Source organism: Muscardinus avellanarius, assembly GCF_963383645.1.
Source record: "Muscardinus avellanarius genome assembly, chromosome: 18".
Classification (NCBI taxonomy): Eukaryota; Metazoa; Chordata; class Mammalia; order Rodentia; family Gliridae; genus Muscardinus; species Muscardinus avellanarius.
Window position 1 is genome coordinate 9,595,604 of NC_137804.1, and position 19,472 is coordinate 9,615,075.

At 39.7% G+C, this 19,472-nt stretch overlaps 1 protein-coding gene across 1 annotated transcript in view; it reads right to left on the minus strand.

Moving 5' to 3' along the window:
• STT3B (STT3 oligosaccharyltransferase complex catalytic subunit B) overlaps positions 1-18,805 on the minus strand; it is a gene marked incomplete at both ends in the record, with an annotated part of 88,878 nt that extends 70,073 nt beyond the window's left edge. Inside the window, one exon of the mRNA XM_080715666.1 lies at positions 18,495-18,805. Within this exon, the coding sequence (XP_080571792.1) occupies positions 18,495-18,805 (311 nt within the window). The remainder of the gene's footprint in view (positions 1-18,494) is intronic.
• Between the last annotated feature and the right edge of the window lie 667 nt (positions 18,806-19,472).

Below are 19,472 nucleotides of genomic sequence, written 5' to 3' on the forward strand. Positions count from 1 at the left end.
GCTGGCCTAAGAGACCCTGTTTTCAAATAAAAAAGGAGTGTAGCCCGGAAGTAGAAGGGCTTCCAGGAACCCCAGTACCACCAAAAAGAAAGAAGAGGAGGAGGAGGAGGAGGAGGAGGAGGAGGAAGAGGAGGAGGAGGAGGAGGAGGAGGAGGAGGAGGAGGAGGAGGAGATGATCACCGATTACCTCAGGATTAAAGGTTTTCTATTCCTACTCCTTTACCCTGACACTAGGCCTCCCCCTCGCCCTGCAAGGTACCAGATCTTTCTTAGGACATCAAGTCCTTCTATTTGAGAGACTTCATATATACCCAAAAGTGAGCAAGAATGGGGATAGAGAAAAACCAAAGTACAAAGCAGCTAAGGCCACAGCCTAGCGCTGGCCTCTCCATTCACCTTTTACAATTCCTGCCACCTAGTGGCAGGATAAAAAACAAAAGCACCACCAGAGCAGAAGGGCCAGCTGTATTAAGTACACAAAGCAGGGAAAGCCTACCTTATTAGACTACTCAAAGCCAATTTTATAACAATATATGGAAATTCATGGGAGATGTCAAGTATAGCATTACTATATATTTGTATAAATGTTTAAATATCACAGAATACAATACAAATAATAATTACTAATAAAATATGAAAGATATTTTCTTGAACAAGCAATGTGCAAAGCCTTTTCTGGACATTTTTAGCTTTTAGTGTTTTTTTTTGTGTGTGTGTGTGTGGTACTGGGGATAAAACCCAAGGGCATTCTACCTCTGAGCTTGTATACTCCCAGCCCTATTTTTTATTCTTTATTTTGAAACAGGGCCCCACTGAGTTGCAAAGGGCCTCACTAAGTAGCTGAGGCTGTCCTCAAACTGCGATCCTACTGTCTGAGCCTCCTGAATGCTGGGATTACAAGTGTGTGCCATCACGCCCAGCTTTTTTTAGTTTTTAAGACTTAAAGGAAATACTCCTAAGCTGACAAATTACTCAATAATCAACTGTTGTAACACTAAGACAAATCAGGAGAAATGTTATAAATGAGTTTTTTTTTTTTTTTTTTTTTTTTTTTAGTGGTGCTGAGGATTGAATCCAGGGGAAATTGTGAGTTCTACCTCTGAGCCATACCCCCAGTCCTTTTTTTTTTTTTTAATTTTGAAACAGGGTTTTACTAAATTTCTGGGGGCTTGGAACTTGGGATTCTCTGGTCTCAACCTCCTAAGTATAGGTTTACAGGCATGCACCACCACACCCAGCTTTTACTAGGTTAATTCTAAAGAAAAAGCCCTCCAAATGTGTAGACTAGCTACTACCACACCACCATAAAGATTCTCATTTAGGTACCAGTAGTTACAAATGGCTCTTAAGGCTAAGCCCTTTTTCTTTTTTCTTTTCTTTTTTTTTTTTTTGGTGGTACTGGGGTTCCTGGAAGCCCTTCTACCTCTAGGCTACACTCCCAGACCTATTTTATACTTTTTTATTTTTGGAAACAGGGTCTCTTAAGCCAGCGCGGCTGGCTTCGAACCTGCGCGATCCTCCTGTCTCCGCCTCCCAAGTGCAGGGATTACAAGCGTGCGCCACCACGCCCGGCAAGGCTAAGCTCTACTCTCACTAACCTCTACTCTTGAGTCAAGACCTTCAAAAGCAGAGAGCCTGCCACACTTATCAAAGTACATGTTTCTCTACTTTTGAGCCAAACAGGAGAAAACAAAGAGTTGTTCAAAGGCTGAAAATATCTGGCAGAATACTTAAAGCTGCTCTATATCTTCCCACTTAATGTGAGATATAAATCTGAATCAAAAAGACATTAGAACACACAGAACAAAACAACTTCCCAGAATATACTAACCAAAAACAAGATTCCTATTTTAGTCCCATCTCTTAATTTCTGCTTTGACAGTGACAGCTAACCAATTTCATCAGTATCTATTTGAAAAAGGAAGGTCCATTCTGCTTTATAAAGGACATTTAATAAACTAATTGGAAAAAAAGAAAGGAAATGCTAGCAACAACAACAAAAATACATCAAAATGGGAGGACCCTACTACAAAATAAAGTATAACAGGACTGGTGTAGCTCAGAGATGGAAAGCTGCTGGGTTCAATCCTCAATGCCTAAAAAGAAAAAGAAAAAAAGGGGGAGTTGAAATGCCATTTATTGGTGCTAAAAAATATTTTCTGAAGTCCGAGATTACATATAACAATATATTTGATCAAATAAACCTGTCCAATGATTTTTTCCAGTAAGAGAAATATAGACTAAAAGAGACAAAAGGGGCAGGCACAGGTGCCTTTTCTTTTTCTCTCTACATAACACACAAAAAAGTATGTGTAATATACATTTGAGTCAGGCACATATATTCACACACTATAGGAAAAGTCTCAAATAAGCATTATATATAATTATGTTGTACGTATACTTGTTATGAGACATCATCTAACTTATTAGACAAATTGTGCATTATGACATACTCCATAAATAGGATTTCCAATTAATAATCATATATAATATGCATTTATACACATTTATTATATGTAAATCAGGACACATTCATATACTATAAAGTTAAATTTATAACTAATAAGTACTATCCTTAGTAATAATACCTCATGACCTACAATTTGCTATGATGAAAGAATCAATCTGGCTTGGCCAACTAATAAGCTCAAAAGTAAAATGAACAATATTCTGTAAGCAATACTCTTGGGGAGAAACAAGAACAAGAGACAAAACCACAAGCAATCACCTGAAACAATCGCAAGCAATGTATAGTAGCCTTCTCAGGGCATTCTTAGTTTTTAAGACTTGAAGAAAGGCATATTCATAAAATGACCATATGAAAGCTTCAGTGTCCTCAGCATTTAAAAATAACTTTATTAATTTCTATAAAATAGTGTATTAATTGCCTCAGCAATTAGTATGTTTAACATTATTTAAACATACTAATTTTAATTTAAACATGTCCTGACACCAAGACAAACCAGGAGGAATGTTCTAAGTGAACACTCATTTGAAAAAAAAAAAAGTTCCCACTGCAATGTAGATATACTTGATGTTTATAATGCAGTGTTTTATATGAAAGAATAAAGATCAAATGATTTAAAACCTGCAAGGCTGTCACAGCTGTAGCTCCATGGCTCTGAAAAGTCACAGCATCGCTAGGCCTCAGATCATCTATCAAATACAGCTACTAGATCAGTCTTTCTCAAACTGAACTGCATGAAACATTGCTATGGATTAAATATACTCCCTCACATTCACGTGTTAGAAACCTAATACTCAACACAACAGTACTGACAGGTGTTTAGTCACGAAGGCTCTACTCTCACGAATGGATTAATGTCATTAACAGGAAAGTGGTTTTGTTATAAACTAGTTCAGTTCCCATGTTCGCGTGGGTATCTGTGAGCACGCAGTCCCGGGCGTGTTCTCTTGCCCTTCCGCCTTCCACCGTGGATAATGCAGCAAGAAGGCCTTTGCCAGCAGCGGGCCCCTCTACCTTGGACTCCTCAGCCTCGAGAAATGCAGGAAATAACTACCTGTTCATTATAAATTACCCAGTCTCTGGTACTGTTACAGTAGTACAAAACAGACTAAGACAAATTCTAAGTTAAATAAATAAAACAAATACAGTGACTCCTAAATTAAATACTAGATTAAAACTACCAATTTATTGATGAACTTCCCAGCCTGCAATATGCTAACTGTATTATAAATAAATATGAAGGGATCTGGCAAGCAAATTTCCCTGAATTTAAGTTATTTTGTTTTGAACTACAAGCTCTAGAATGTGTAGTTTGCAGAATGTACTTTGACAGGCACTCTAACATATAATTTCTGAGTTTTCTTCCAGGTATGAAGTTTACTTCACAATCCACAAAAAGCAAAAGCTATCCAACCTACCTAGTTTAAATCTCCTAGACATCACTTCCTTTTTTAAACAGAAAAATAATAGTACACATTTTAAAGTGGAAGTGAAGAAAAAAATGAAGGACAGTAAATCGATTTTCTCCATTTTAAAAGGCACTGAAGGAGATGTCATTAGAAATAAACCATATGAAAGCTTCAGTGTCCTTAGCATTTAAAAATAACTATTAATTTCTATAAAATAGCATATTAATTTCCTCAGCAATTAGTATGTTTAACATTATTTAAAAACCCATTTACTTTGAGAATTACAAGTATATTTATTGATGGGGGAGTGCTGGGAACGGAACCCATGTTCTCTTACATGCTAACAAGCAAGCACTCTACTACTGAGCTGGCCCCCATTACTGAATTTTAAACAGACTAATTCTTCCCTTTTTCTTTTGCAAATGTCCTGTCCTATGGTCAACCTGGTGACATCTGGCATTATACTTTTTGCCAAATTACTTGACATCTGTACTTTATCATGGTAACATTGTCAACATTACAGCAAACGTAATACTCAGTTTACTTCTTGAGTATGGGTAAATTCATTCTGTATGATCCTCAAAGTGACAGAATGTGGGGCAGGAAAGAACAAAAATGAATCAAAGTCTGAGTCATGCAATGGCAGGAATCACAGGCGGAACAAATTCTTGCTTTATTTTCCACTACATGTCAAAGAACCCTTCCAAAGAATAAAGTACTATTAACACTTCTACTTCTCTTGAATCCTAGTTGCAAAAATGTGAGTGCCATGAAAGTAAGTCATGCTGCCTGAAGCCCTGCTTTACACTAGAGTGTAACTGAGGTGCCTTCAACAGATAGAATTAGAATAATCAAAACCATACATAGCACAAATCTTCCTGATTCGACAGTGGAGGAATGTCTACAAATTTATCTATATCTTTTAGCATTAAGGCACGAGAGAAAGTTATTTCCTTTTATTCAGTTTTGCATTTTGGAGTTCAGAATTGCTTTTGCGGCATTTTTAGTTCGAAAGCAACTTAGCTATACTCGAGCATGCCCAGTGTTCTTTTCAAAGTACATACTGCACTGGACACACCTATAATCCCAATACTTGGGAGGCTGAGAAGAAGCATCACAGGTTTGAGGTCAGCCTCAGCAACTTCACAAGACCCTGTTTCAAAACACAAAAATACGAAGGGCTGAGAGGTTTAGCTTGGAGGTAAAATGCTCCTAAGTTCAATCCCCAGCACCAATAAATAAACTACGTTACATAAGACAAACATTTAAATATTAAACTACGAATTTATATATGCATATACATGTGTGTGTATGTGTGTGTGTGTATATATATATATATATATATATATATATATAGAGAGAGAGAGAGAGAGAGAGAGAAAATATTTTGGTCATAACACTTATTTCCCATGATTGGAATGAGGAGGAGGTAAGAAAATACCAAATATCTTTCTACTCTGTTCTGAGAACTCTAGCATATCCTCAGAGCACTGATAAAGTTAGTCTGGCTATCTAAAACAAGAATAGGAAATGATCTGACTGATACTGACTGAGAGACCGACTTATCCAAATGACTAATTTGGAGAAAAGAATGAGGAATGAGGATGGTGGGCAAGCGATAGAAGCTCAGGCTGAGTGGATAGCGCTTGGCTCTATCACTGCCATCTAGCATCATCTGTCCTCAGCCTACAAGAAAAGTAAAAAGTAACTTGTAAATTTTTTCCAAGCCTCAATTTTATGGAAAGGGGTATCTGACAGATCTTACATAAAATATATATTTACACAAACATTATATAAATACACATTAAATTTCTATAAATGTAAATTAATATTGCATGCTTAAATAAGATTTTATATAAAAGCTGGGCATGGTGGCACACGCTTATAATCCCAGTGCTTGGGAGGCTGAGACAGGAGGATGGCGCAGGCTCAAAGCCAGCCTCAGCTAAATAGTGAGGCTCTCAGCAACTTAGTGAGACCCTGTTTCCAAATAAAATATAAAATAGATCTGGGAGTGTAGCCGGGAGGTAGAAAGCATCTGGGTTCCACCCTCAGTACCACCAAAAATAAATAAATAAATAAATTTCTATAAAATGCATCTGTTAACCCTACTTTTATATATAGATATAAAACCAACTACTAAATAACATGCATAAAGCTGGGCGTGATGGCACGCGCTTGTCATCCCAGCGTTTGGGAGGCTGAGACCTGAGGATCGCGGTTCGCGGACAGCCTCAGCTACTTAGTGAGGCCCTCTGCCAACTCAGTGAGACCTGGGTTCAAAATAAAGAAAAAAAATAGGGCAGGGGTGTAGCTCGGAGGTCGAATGCCCCTGGGTTCCATCCCCAGACCCGCAAAACAAACAAACATATGAATGACCTTTACAGTTTTAAGATTAATTTCATTTACCTCACATACTTTCATTATCCTGTTCCTCCTCCAAATGCCAGAAAGTTGCATAGCATATTAAAATAAAAGTGTTCTTTAGCTGCAGTCTAGAGAAAATTATTTAGGGAATGAAATTAAACTTCCATGGATGAAGTTTACTATATTTTAAAAATTATGAACATATGCAATGTTTTAAGGAATATTGTATTCAACAAATCCTGCTCACTCTAATAGTTTTACAAGGCACAATACTGATGGGAAATATTTTCTTTTATTTGTTTTAAGGCAGATATAATTAAGTAAAAACATTATGTGAGATTATTATAGCAGATCAATTTTTAGGACACCCAGGAATCTTGCTATTATTACATGGAATAATACTATAATTGAAGAGCTGACCAGTCATTATGCTAGAGATCAATTCATGGTAAAAGATAAAGAGCTGGTTTATTTAACACGAAAGATCTACTATATTCAATGGTCCTCCCAGTAATTAGACACAGACAAAGCTATTTCCATTGCAAAGACACTTTAATGGAGACAAGGAACTTATTTCATTCCTAATGAGTGTGTTTATTTAGTATCCTTTAACCTCTTATGGTAAAGTTTAAATGAGCTCAGTCAGAGCTGTGATGGCTTTCTAAAGTGCTGATACATTTGCATATTAATTAGCTACAATCATACAGTTAAATCAAGAGTTGTGAAACCAGATGGTTCATTAATCCAACCCCACCCAAATTTATCATTAGCATGAAATTAGTAATTTTAACTAATGTCGGTGTATGTAATGATAATTTCATTTCTTATTATTCCTAAAATGCCAGCTTAAAAGTTTAACTTTTATTGCTGGTATCTATTTTTAAATTTATCTCAATATCAACGATTAAACTTGTAATTGCTATGGTTTAGGGGTACTAACTAGTCTTTTAGTCAGAGTCAGTGTTCCTTAACTAATGCCTTAAAACTAATGATTTAAAACATAAGGAAGAACTCGCAGAGCTATTTGTACTTGGAAGGCTCACAAAACTAAAATCTCCCTCAAAGTTCTTCCTTCCTACAGTATCTATTCAGAAACTCACCTACCAAATGCTGATGGCAATCAATGATGCTTACAATAAATCATTTCTCCTGTAAGCACTATCTCCTGTCGTCAATTTTATAAGATTAAAATGCCTTTATTTTAACTAGGATTAAAATGTTCATTGTACATATGATTTTACCGACACCAGTCAAGTTCAAGACTTATCAAAGTATTACACAAGAGATTTTCTTTACTATTACCATTATTACCAAAACAATTATGATTCTTAAGATGAAGAGTCTGTCCTAATTTTCATTTAGTACTTATTATTTTCCTAATACTGTGTAAAGTGAGGCAAGAAGTTTAGAAATGCTGTTCTTGCCTTAAGGATCTTCTGTCTCTCTCTATAACTTAAATAAGTTACTGCTGTTATGTATTAAGGGGGGGAAATGAGCATCAAAATTCAAATCACCACCAACATAGGCAAAGAACAAATTACTTAGGAGCCTTGGGTGTTTTTAGTTTACAGGGATTAAAATCTTCAAAAGAGCTGTAACCTATTTAGTCAAAAGAACAGTTCTAGGCAAAATTTTACTAAAGTTTGCTTTATACTGAGATTAATAAAACCTGTACCTATTCCCACTTATATAACCAATTGTAGAGTATTTCTAAGAACTATGCTTGCCGTGCTTCTACATTTCAGAAAAGTGTCTTCACTAGGGGACGTGGTAAACCAGGAGCACTAGGGATGCTAAAAAAAAAAATAGTTTAAACCATTGGAGCATTATCCAAGTAGAACCTCACTCAAGGCATTTATTACTTTATGGCATGTACTCTCCCTGGGATTTTGTGGTGAAGGGGAGTAAGTATGTACAGCTTTCATATGCTATTTGGATTACATTTTAAGTTTGAGTTCTGCACAAATACTGGCTACAGGCAGAAACAAGAGGACTGCTCTTTCACAGCCTGCCTCAGCAACTTAGTGAGGCCCTCTGCAAGTTAGAAATTAGTGAGACCCTGCCTCAAAATAAAAAATAAAATAGGGCCAGGGGTGTAGCTCAGAGGTAGAATGCCCCTGGGTTCAATATCCAGCACAAAAAGAGAAAGAGGGAAGGAAAAAGGGAGAAGACTGGCTGACTAAATTGAAGATTTGAACAAAGTCCCAGATTTAAATTTTTCTTCAACTAACAATGAATTAACTATGCTGCCAGTGTAGTATTTCTTCACAAAAGAAACTTATCCACTTCAGTAGCACGGGTTCTATTCTCATGCACAGGAGAAAAATGCCATCGAATTTGATCAAAAGCATTCTGACCAATAACGGAAATGTATTCGGAGCTTTCATACTCGTTTCACTTAAGAGCTGCTAATAAAAGAAAACCTTGTAAGACAGAATCATGTTTCCAATACCCCGAAACTTTGACTAACATAAATTCTCATACTCCGATCATTTTATGTTCCTACATAAAGACACATGACCTTTTTATCATTTTTTAACTAAGCTTTTTATCCTCTAAGGCCAATTTTTGAAGGAATCTTCATAAAATCATACCTTTTCCATTCTTGCTGAAGACCAGGTCAGATACTAAATGAATACGGTAAAATGGAAAAGAATAAAGGTGGCAGCTAAGAAAAACTAAAATAAAAAAGCAACATAGAAACCAAAAGAATGTATTTTAGACTTCATACCTACACAAACAAAAAAATCACATACACAACCCAGGATCAAGAATCCTCTACAAAAATGCCGATACGTCAGGAAGTCTGTGTTCTTAGGGTTGTCTTAAATCCCCTCAGTTCTGATCCCCTTACGTTATTCTTTCCTTCTTTAAAAAAATTATCAGCCAACCCTTTCCTTCCTTCTGTTAATTTTAATATGCATACATACTTTAATATAAACAATAGCTAACAAAAGCCATCTTTTTTGTTTGGTTGCTTGGCTTTAGTTGTTTTTTTCTTTTCTTCTTCTTCTTTTTTTTTTTTTTTTTGGTGGTACTGAGGTTCCTGGAAGCTCTTCTACCTCTGGGCTACACTCCCAGACCTATTTTATACTTTTTTATTTATTTTTGGAAACAGGGTCTCTTAAGCCAGCGCGATCCTTCTGTCTCCGCCTCCACGGGGATTACAAGCGTGCGCCACCACGCCCGGCCAGCTTTAGTTGTTTTTAATTTTTTTTTTTTTTTTTTGAGATAGGGAGGGTCTCCCTAATTTTGCCGGGGCTGGAAACCAACTCATAGTTTCAAGAGATCATTCACTTCAGCCTCCTGAGTAGTTGAAACTACAGGCATGAGACACTACGCCTGGCTAAAAACCCGAGTTTTAAGCCTAGTGATTTTGCATTTACCTGATTCTTCTGTCTCCTGAGAGACAATGAGGTCTCCTTTCTCCCCTCATCCTTATAGTCTCAGTGTGTTTTCAAAGATTGAATCTTTCTGGCCAAACAGTATCTTTAAAAATAATTATCAAGGTTATCTAGAGACAAGGCTGACTCCATCTCAAGAGTTCTTTTGAGACCATTTTTTATCTCAAGTAAAAGAATGCTTTCCTCCTTCCTTTCAAGTACTTCCTGCTATAAAGCAACAGGCCATCTCCTCATGTGGATAAAAAGCCTAGTCAAATTACTGCTGAATCATATTCCCTACACACTCTTGACAACTCTTTGACCAATAAAAATGCTAAAAACAATGCTGAGCAAAAAGAGCCAAATACAGACGTCACAATTCCATCTAATGTAAAGTTTAAAAATAGGCAAAACTAAATTACGTTACTTAGCAATACACCTATGAGAAAAAGAATGTAATGACTTAATTACTGTAAAAGTCGGGGGTGGGGAACTGCAAAGCACACACCAGGGCCTCTGGGGTGATGGCGATGGCCTTGGTCTGGGTAGTCTGGGTAGTCTGGCGTGGGTCCTTTGTTTTGGATCTCAGAGTTCTACTTTTCAGGATGCATTATGCTTCCACATTAAAAAACAATGTTTTAAAGACAGAATCACTTTTTCACCTATAATAAAAGCCTTTGCAGAACACATTTCTTTGCTCTTATTTATATAAACGTTTAACACTTATTTTCAGAGAGAATCTCAAAGATGACAAGAGTGCTTCTCTCCAATAATTACATACTTCAATATTTTTCCTGTGGATTATACAAAAGTAAAATGTTGTAATAAGTGAGTGTCCAGTTATGATCCTTTTTTCCAAATCCATGTGGTCAATTTGGCTTTATTTTTTTTAAGACAAACCTGACCAGCAACAAACAATAATTTAAGGTGTGCATACACTTAAAGTATGGACTGAAGTCATTTTAATTTCTACAGTGGTATGGATAATTGCATAAACTCTTACCTTCAACAGTACACTCACTCTGCAACATTATCTATAATGACAAGGGGAAGAAAAAAGGTAATAGCCTGCCAATATTTTAAGTTAAAAATTTTCTTTCATTAGGGCATGGTGGCACACACCTGTAATGCCAGTATTCCTGAGGCTGAGATAGGAGAATTGCAGGTTTGAGATGGGCTTCAACAACTTAGTGAGACTCTGTTTCGATATAAAAATCAAAAAGAGCTGGGGGCTGGGGGAGGGTAGCCCAGAGTTAGCCCTGGGTTCAATCCCCAGTACCAAAAAATAAAAAAGAAAAGATTTCACTTAAAGTCTTTTGCAAGTTAGAAGAGAGTGCTAAATATCACTAACAAAAATAATACCATACTGGGGAGAAAAATCTTTACTTGAGAAGAGTTAATGAGCCTATAAGGCACGGAAAAGAAACTAAGAGAAAATCTCAAAGAAACATCAACTTGGTTATTAATGCTTTAACACTTTACTAGCGTGCATAAACAAAATTTCTATAATTCTTTTTTTTTTTTTTTTTAAACAGGTCTGGTACTGGGGATGGAACCCAGGGGCTTTCTACCTCCAGGTTACACTCCCAGACCTATTTTTATATTTTATTTGGAAACAGGTCTCACTAGATTGCTGAGAACTTCACTAAGCTGAGGCTGGCTTCAAACCTTTGCCATCCTCCTGTCTCAGCCTCCCAAGTACTGGGATTCCAAGCATGCGCCACCAGGCCCGGCTTCTCTAATTCCTTATATGGTATTCTCTTTCAATAATTATGAGCACAAAATCTGAAAAAATAGTTTTAAAGTTTAAGCATTAATTGATGGTGCACACAATTTTTTACATCTTCACTTATCAGTAAACTTGACACAAAAGCTGTTTTCATATCTAAACATGAACTGTCAATATTTCCAATATTGTCAACTCAAAGTAATAACTTTTCCCTCATCTTCTGAAGCCATGATTTCAAAACGATCTCACCAAATACTCCCTTCCAATGCAGACACAGGTGAAAGAACATGGAAAATAATCTAGCCAAGATATAACTACCACCTTAAGTATTTCACCCTCCTGCGCTTCAGCTTTTTTGTTCAGAAAATGAGAAATTTAGGCAACTAACATATGCACTAAAAATCCATTAGGCTACAGAATTATGACCGTACTCTGAAAGTTCAGCTGCCTACTTCCTCTTAACTGGAATGGCTTCTTTGAACCTCATTACTATGAATTTTTTAGACAAATTAAATCTAAATGAAGCCAGGCGTGGTGGCGTACGCTTGTAATCTCTGCGCTAGGGAGGCCGAGACGGGAGGATCGCACAGGTTCTAAGCCAGCCTCAGCTACTTAGTGAGGCCCTGTTTCCAAATAAAGTATAAAATAAGTCTGGGAGTATAGCCCGGAGGTAGAAAGTCTCTGGATTCCACCCCCAGTACCACCAAAACTAAATAAATAAATCTAAATGAAAACAATATTCAACTGGATTCAACCACCTTTTCCTATCATTCAGCTACTCCCACAAAAGCCCTGTTTCTGAAAATTCCCTAGTCTGGTTAAGAAGTCTTCCCTACATTAAAACAATCAAAATAATTAGCTATCGTCCAACTAGTGAGCTTAGTTGGCTAGAGGAAGGACTGCAGTCGGGCATTCTGATATGCCAGTATGTTAAGATTTAAATCAGAGCAGCTGATTAAAAAACATAAATTAAGTGGAGGACATTTTAATTTAAGCCTTCCTAGAGGCAGAGGGTGCAGTAAAAAGAACATGGAGTGAGGCAGACCTGCATTCTTCATTCATTATGGAGAATACTGAACTGAAATATATTTGGTCTATGGAAATAAAAGATGTCATTTCATCTCCTTATTTCTAAGACATTAGAATGTTAAGACACTGTAAAAAAAAAAAAACACGTATGTATCTACTACCATTTAGAACACACACACACTTACTATGGTAGTGGATACTGATCTCCGAAGTGTTCTACCCCTGAGTTACATCCCAAGCCCCCTTTATAATTTTTTTCCTTTCTTTCTTTCTTTCTTTCTTTCTTTCTTTCTTTCTTTCTTTTTTTTTTTTTTTTTTTTTTTTTTTTGCGGTAGTGGGGGAATGAACCCAGGGGCATTCTGCCTCCGAGCTACACCCCCAGCCCTATTTTCCATTCTTTATTTTGAAACAGGGTCTCACTTGGTTGCAAAGGACCTCACTAAGTAGCGGAGGTTGTCCTCAAACTGCGATCCTCCTGCCTCAGCCTCCCAAAAGCTGGGATTACAAGTGTGTGCCACCACGCCTAGCTAGCCCCCTTTTTAAGTCTTGCTAAGCCACAGAGGGTCTCACTAAATTGGTGAGGTGGCCTCAAACCTGTGATCCTCCTGTCTCGGCCTCCCAACCACTGGGACTATAAGCATGTGCCACCACAGCCAGCTAGAATATATATTAAGTTTATCCTTCAAAGGTGAGTTCCACAGAGGAATAAAAATGGTTATGGGTGATGCTGTTGATTTAATTAGTACAACAATCACAATTCTTCATATTAATTTATCTACAAATAGCACTAACCTGAACAATATAAAGACATCCACTAACTAATGTACAAGTTATGTTCCAAAACAGGCTTAGCTGTCTTTCATTTGAAACAATGAAAGCATTTTTTCCAGCGGCATTAACGTGTGCGCGCGCGCGCGTGTGTGTGTGTGTGTGTGTGTGTGTTACTAGAGATTAAACCTTTCTACCTTGAAGTCATACCTACACACCCCCTTTTTTTTGAAGCAGGGTCTCACCAAGTTGCTGAGGCTGTTCTCAAACCTGCAATCCTTCTGTCTCAACCTCACAAATACCAGGATTAGACAAGTGCCACCATGCCTGGCTGGCTCATCTGTTCTTTCAATAGTATTCATCTGATCCATGCAGTTCATTTGCAAGTTCTATGTTATTTGAGAATTATACTAAAGCTACAGCATTATATCTGGATGAAGCATGACAGAGACAACAGACTGAAAAATAGTCTTCTAATAATTCAAAAAGGATTTAGGAGCTCCACATATTATTAAAGCCAATAAAATCAACATTGATATCCTCCTAAGCAAGTTAGCCTTTCTCCTGAGACACCAGATTCAACAGTGAAGACCTTTAACAGACATGGGCTAAAGCACCAACTTTCGGTGAACTCAGAATTAAAGTACAAACTGAAACCTGAAATAGGTGGAATCCGATCCTAACCCGCAGTCTGACCAAAGACACAGAAACGATACTTATGCACTTTGTGCTTAACTACTGTAGGAAAAAAACACTACCCAGGAATAAGAGATCCTTATCATGTGAGGAACAAGGACAACATTCCTCGAGTCACAGCACACAGTGCACTACCTATCTCTCTATATGTTGGACTGAAAAGCAGCAAGGGACTGATGGGCAATAGAGCACACACTAACACGGCGACTGCGCGTCTAGACGGTGACTAGGAGAGTTCACTATAAATTCTTTCCACTTCCCTATACGTCTGAAAATTTTCATAACACAGTAGTTTAGCAATGTAGAGATCTGTTGAATTGTGGAGGCCTTATAATTCAAGTTAACTGCTGTCTTGTGGCTCTCTAAAATCATTAAGTTTTAAAAAAGAAGGCAAAATGAGAGGAAAAATGTCATTTGGTCACTCACGAATGTTGTTAACCTTTCCATTATTTCTGAGCGCACATGTATAACACGAATACTAAGCTATTATACTAAAGAGAAATTTTAATATTGTTATATATATTTAAGTTGTAGAGGGCTCAAACTTTTTGAGTTTAAAAACTGGAGATTAGGCAGACAGGCTGATAAATTATCTCCATATAATGAATCTGGTTGGAGCTAGCAACGTGAATCCTTGAGTTTCTAATGCTTGGTCTACAACCAATGTTGTCTGTATGCAAACTTCTCATGGCAGTAAGGAGCAGGCAGTCCTACCCAAAGTTAGCCCTCAAGATATGAAAAGTTCCAAGGTCTTTGATGACAGAGCCTAACTACCCCAGGACCAATTATATGCCTCATGAAATCCATGATTATTACCTACGGTAGTCACATTTACTGAAAACAGGACAGGCCCAATCCCATCATCCAATCCACAATGCAAGGCTCCCCACTATATGTATTATAACTGAGGATGACCTCAAAGGCTCAATGCCAGAAAAAATGTCAAACTGCAATGAAATGAGTGATAATGTACCTGATTTAAAGCACAGCTGTTGTTAATGATCCCAGTCAAAATGACTTTTTAGGATGTGGGGGCACTTGTGTTCTAAAATTGGTTCTGTTACCCACTTTGTATTCTCCAGAAATAAGGTCAATAGCATCTTTTTTGTCATCTGCAAAGTGAAAAAAAAACTTGGAGACCTTATAGTATAGTACTTATTTCTAAATACAGGGACTATAGTATAGTCCCCCAATTTAGAAGTAGCTCATGTTCCAAACTATTTTGAACATTAGCACATGTTTGTACTAATTGATCTATTTATACTATACTTTCTGTGAATAAAAAAAAAGAATTCCAAGTTTCACCTCTGAACTAAAACTTTCTGTCCTGTTGCCTTTTTGATAACTGCGGCCAAAAGCCAAGGCTCAGAGAATCTTCCTTTTCTTGGGAGAACCCACTATTGTAACCTGTGAATATAAAGAAAGGGCAGCTCTCCTTACTTAGGGAGGTTTTACAACTGGAAAAAATTTACCACAATTGTCAGGCATGGTGGCACATGCTTGTAATCCCAGCATTGAGGTGACTGAGACAGGATTGCAGTTCGCGGACAGCCTCGGGTACTTAGTGAGGCCCTGTGCAACTCAGTGAGACCCCGCTTCAAAATAAAGAATAGAAAACGGGGCTGGAGTGTAGCTCAGGGGTAAAATGCCCCTGGGTTCCATCCCAGGTACTGAAGAAAAAAAAAAAAAATTTCCACAATTTAGTAAGGTAATTGGTAAAGTAGCTGTTGGAAAAGACCTGACTACTATAATAAACAAGCAGTAATAGTTACAATATACAGTATGTTGCTCCAGATAAATAGAAGTTAAAGTCGAAGTAAGGTGCTGGCTGTTTATCAACTAGTTAATCAACCAAATGTATGGGACACATAGTCTCAAACTGATCCCTCATGAACTGGAAAGAAATGACTAAAGTGAACAAGGAGATTTTTTAAACCAAAATGTGCTAAGTACTAAAACAGTACAGCATACTCTAACCCAGTGAGTGTGTGTATATATATATAACATCATATACCACCTCTTATAATATCTGACAAGATTTATCAAATAACTTGGGTAACAAATTTAAAAAACAAGTATATTTGTGCCAATAAGTCAAATTTTGGTGGCAAAGTTGAGTCTCACAAGATTTAAGAACTACTGTAAATATTTACAGATAAAACTCATAATCAAACAACAGAGAAAGGAAGCTTTTTACTAAGGACTTCAGAAATGAAACCAGACACGGAAAAAATGGTTGAGGAAGGTGTGGGCAGGTCAAAATAAATTGGTTTGTGGATACAGAGCCATTACTACCTAACAGAAGTCATCTAAGTGACTTCCAAACAGGTACAGTGTTAAGACTGAAGTGTCCCACTAAATGTTAACCTATTAACAGCTTTGAAGGCAACTGCTTTAAGAATCCAAAGTAATGACAAGCCATCTATACAGCGCCCTTCCTCTAAAGTTTCAGCAAGAATGATTATAAGCACGAGATGCGAAGAATGAATGGCACGCTAAACTTCTTGGTAAACTTCTTCAAAGGTAGGAGAAAAACAAAAGTTGGCAAAATATTTTTGTCTGAAACCTGATTTTCTCAAGTCATCTCATCTGAATTAAATCATATCAACAAATCTCCATTCACAGGAACTTATTATATGTACTCTTATACCTACCCATTTACCTAAAATAAGTAGGTCTTTAAGATTAAAAAGATGCATATACTTTTAGTGTGTATGAATCAAAATTCAAATGGTACACTTGGCTAAAGGATGGTATGTCAGAAATATGTCTCATACACAGAAAAATAATAGTACAGATTTTCATGTTAATGAAAAAGGGTTATACCCTCAAAACATATTCTTGAAACTGGAGAAAGAAAGCAACTTTGAACTCTTATTCTTTAAAATAGAGTATGTAACCACTTTGCAAAGCAATCTAATAAGCTTTTCCATGATTAGCCAATTTTAGTAGTAATCTTTGGCTGACAGTGTAGATTTCTAATCTTCCTTCAAAATAAGGGAAAAAAATGACAGACCATCTCATCAGTTAGTTGTGACTTTTTCTGCAAACCATAATTTCAGTTCAGAGTTATTCAAACAATATTTGGCTTTCCAATTTGTAAAAATATTACTCCGAAGATATTTAAAAATTACTCTCTGGAAATATAAATTACAACTTTTGTTACCCAAAATGTTTGATCAACAATGTACTCATGCTGTTTGCTGTTTTAATTTGAAAAAACATAACTTTCTCTTTTCACACTGTGCAGCAAATAATAGCAGTTTTCATTTTCTGGTTCCAATTTCATCTAATTTGCTTAAGTGTTTCAAAGCTAAGAGGACCTAAGAATACTACATCTAGCAATAGGGCTTCAGATATTCTTATGTTCTTAAATAATCCATACTAATATGCTTCCTTCTGTAATTCCAAATAACAAAGGCTATTAAAAAAAATAGTGTTAAAAAAAAACCCTCTAAAATGGGATTCAAACATCTCACAGAAGAATGTCACAGTATTAATTCACTGTTTATCTAAATAGAATTTTCGATGAGTGGGCCCCTCTGGTGTTCAATAGATGGCATAGTACGAATTTCTCTCTTCATAAAAGCAGAACTTATATCCAATATTTTAGTATACGGGTATCACTCCAAAACACTTATAATCTACATATTTAGTAACTCTCGAGAAGATTCTGTGTATTTCAAATGATATAACACACATCCTAAGGTTTAATTAGGTCTGATTATTAGGAAGGAAGATTAACTCAAGATTGCTAGGTCAACAAGTTGAATTAAATTACTTTAAAAGCGTTCTCTCAGGTGAAAAAACTTAGGCTGGGCAAGTTGGGGGAAAAGTTAAAGCAATCTTCCGGTCTAGCTAACCCACGGTCGAGCGTAGTGTCTGAATTAGCTAATGTTAAAAGTGGAATCGACTCCCTAAGAACATTCAGGCCAGTCCTTTGCACCATGTGCAACTTCGCTCCCCTAACCCAGGGCTCCCAGCGCCGTGGTCCGGTGGGTTCTCTTACCCACAAACCTTCTGGCGAGGACCAATAAGGGAACTAATGCAATGCTTTTCGGAGATTGTGCAGAACACGCCGAGGGTGACAGTTTGGCCACCAGAATAAGGCTCTCGCTCTCAGAAGCCACCCGAGACGACTGTGGAGCAGCAGCAGCAGCAGCAAGGTGCCGAAGCGCACTTCGGGGCCTTGAAAAAAGACGCCACTCCTGAAAAATACCTAAGGCGGGATTAAAGAGGAGTCGCCGGCTTTCGGATCACTTTCAAGGGTATTATTTCCTTTCCTGCAACAACACTCTCCTCTTCCCTTCTCATATAATGAGGGCGAGAGAGAGAGAGAGAGAGAGAGAGAGAGAGAGAGAGAGAGAGAGAGAGAGAGAAAGAGAGAGAGAAAGAAAGCGAGCGAGAGAGACACGGAAAAGGGGTCAAACTGCGAGGCTGAGCAGGTCTGCAGACGGGCTCCAGCTCCTGGGGACTAAACCTCCAGCAGCAAGCGGGCGACCCGGGCCGGACCCCACGGCGACCCGGCAGACACGCGCCCGCGGGGAGGCGCGCGCACGAGCCGGGGCCGGGGCCGGGCTGCGCCCCCAGAGCCGTCGGGCCAACTCGGTCCCGGGCCGCGGCGGGGGAGGGGCGGCGGCACTCACCACGGGTCGAACTCGTGGATGATGCTCTCGAAGCGGATGACGGCGAAGAGGCGCGAGCTGAAGCCCGCCAGCCAGGCCAGGAAGAGGATGGTGAAGGAGAGCAGCGACTGCCAGCCGGCCGGCTGCGACAGCCCCCCGGACAGCGCCGCGGGCGCCGGCTTGGGCGCCGCCGCCGCCGCCGCCTTCTGCGCGAACTGGGCCCCGGGCCCGTGGTGGCCCTGCCGGCTGTTCCCCAGGGCCATGAGGCCGCTCCACGGGGACGAGTTGAGGGACGACTTGTGCTTGCTCTCCGGGGCCGAGGGCTCCGCCATGTTGTGCCCCGGCGGCGGGTCTGGCTCTCCTCCGCGGCCGCCGCCGCCGCCGCCGCCGCCGCCGCCGCCTGGAGCGAGGGGTGCTGGGCGGGGACCCGGAGGAGGAGGAGGAGGGACGGCGGGAGGAGGAGGGCCGAGCTGGCGCGCCCGCCCTCAGCGCCGCGAGGCCGGGGCACGGGGGGTGGAGGCGGCGGCGGCGGGGAGTCTCCGCCTCAGCGGTGGCCGCGGCCGCCGCTCGCTCAAGCCAGATGGCCCCGGCGCCCCAACAGCCATCCGCGTCCCCAGTGCAGCTGCGGCGGCGCCGGCGGGAGCCGGCGGGACGAGGGCGCCAGAGCGGGAGCCGACGGAGGCGGCACCAGAGCGCCGAGCAGCAATGACATTCTCCCTCGCGCCCGGCGGGCCGAGAGCGGCGGGAGGAGGAGCCCCGGCGTCGGGGCGGGGCGATGGCAACCGCTGGCTCCGCCCCCGCCCCACAGGAACGGGCCCCTCCGCCTGTCAGGGAGCGACAGGTCCGTTAGGGGGCGGGCCCAGAACGCGGGCGCCGGCCAATGGGCGCGCGAGCCGGGGCGGGGCGGGGCCCAACGGCCCTCCTCCTCCTCCTCCTCCCCTCCCCCTCGCGGCCTCGCGCCCATTCGCCCAGAGCCGCCGCCGCTGCCGCCGCGCTGCG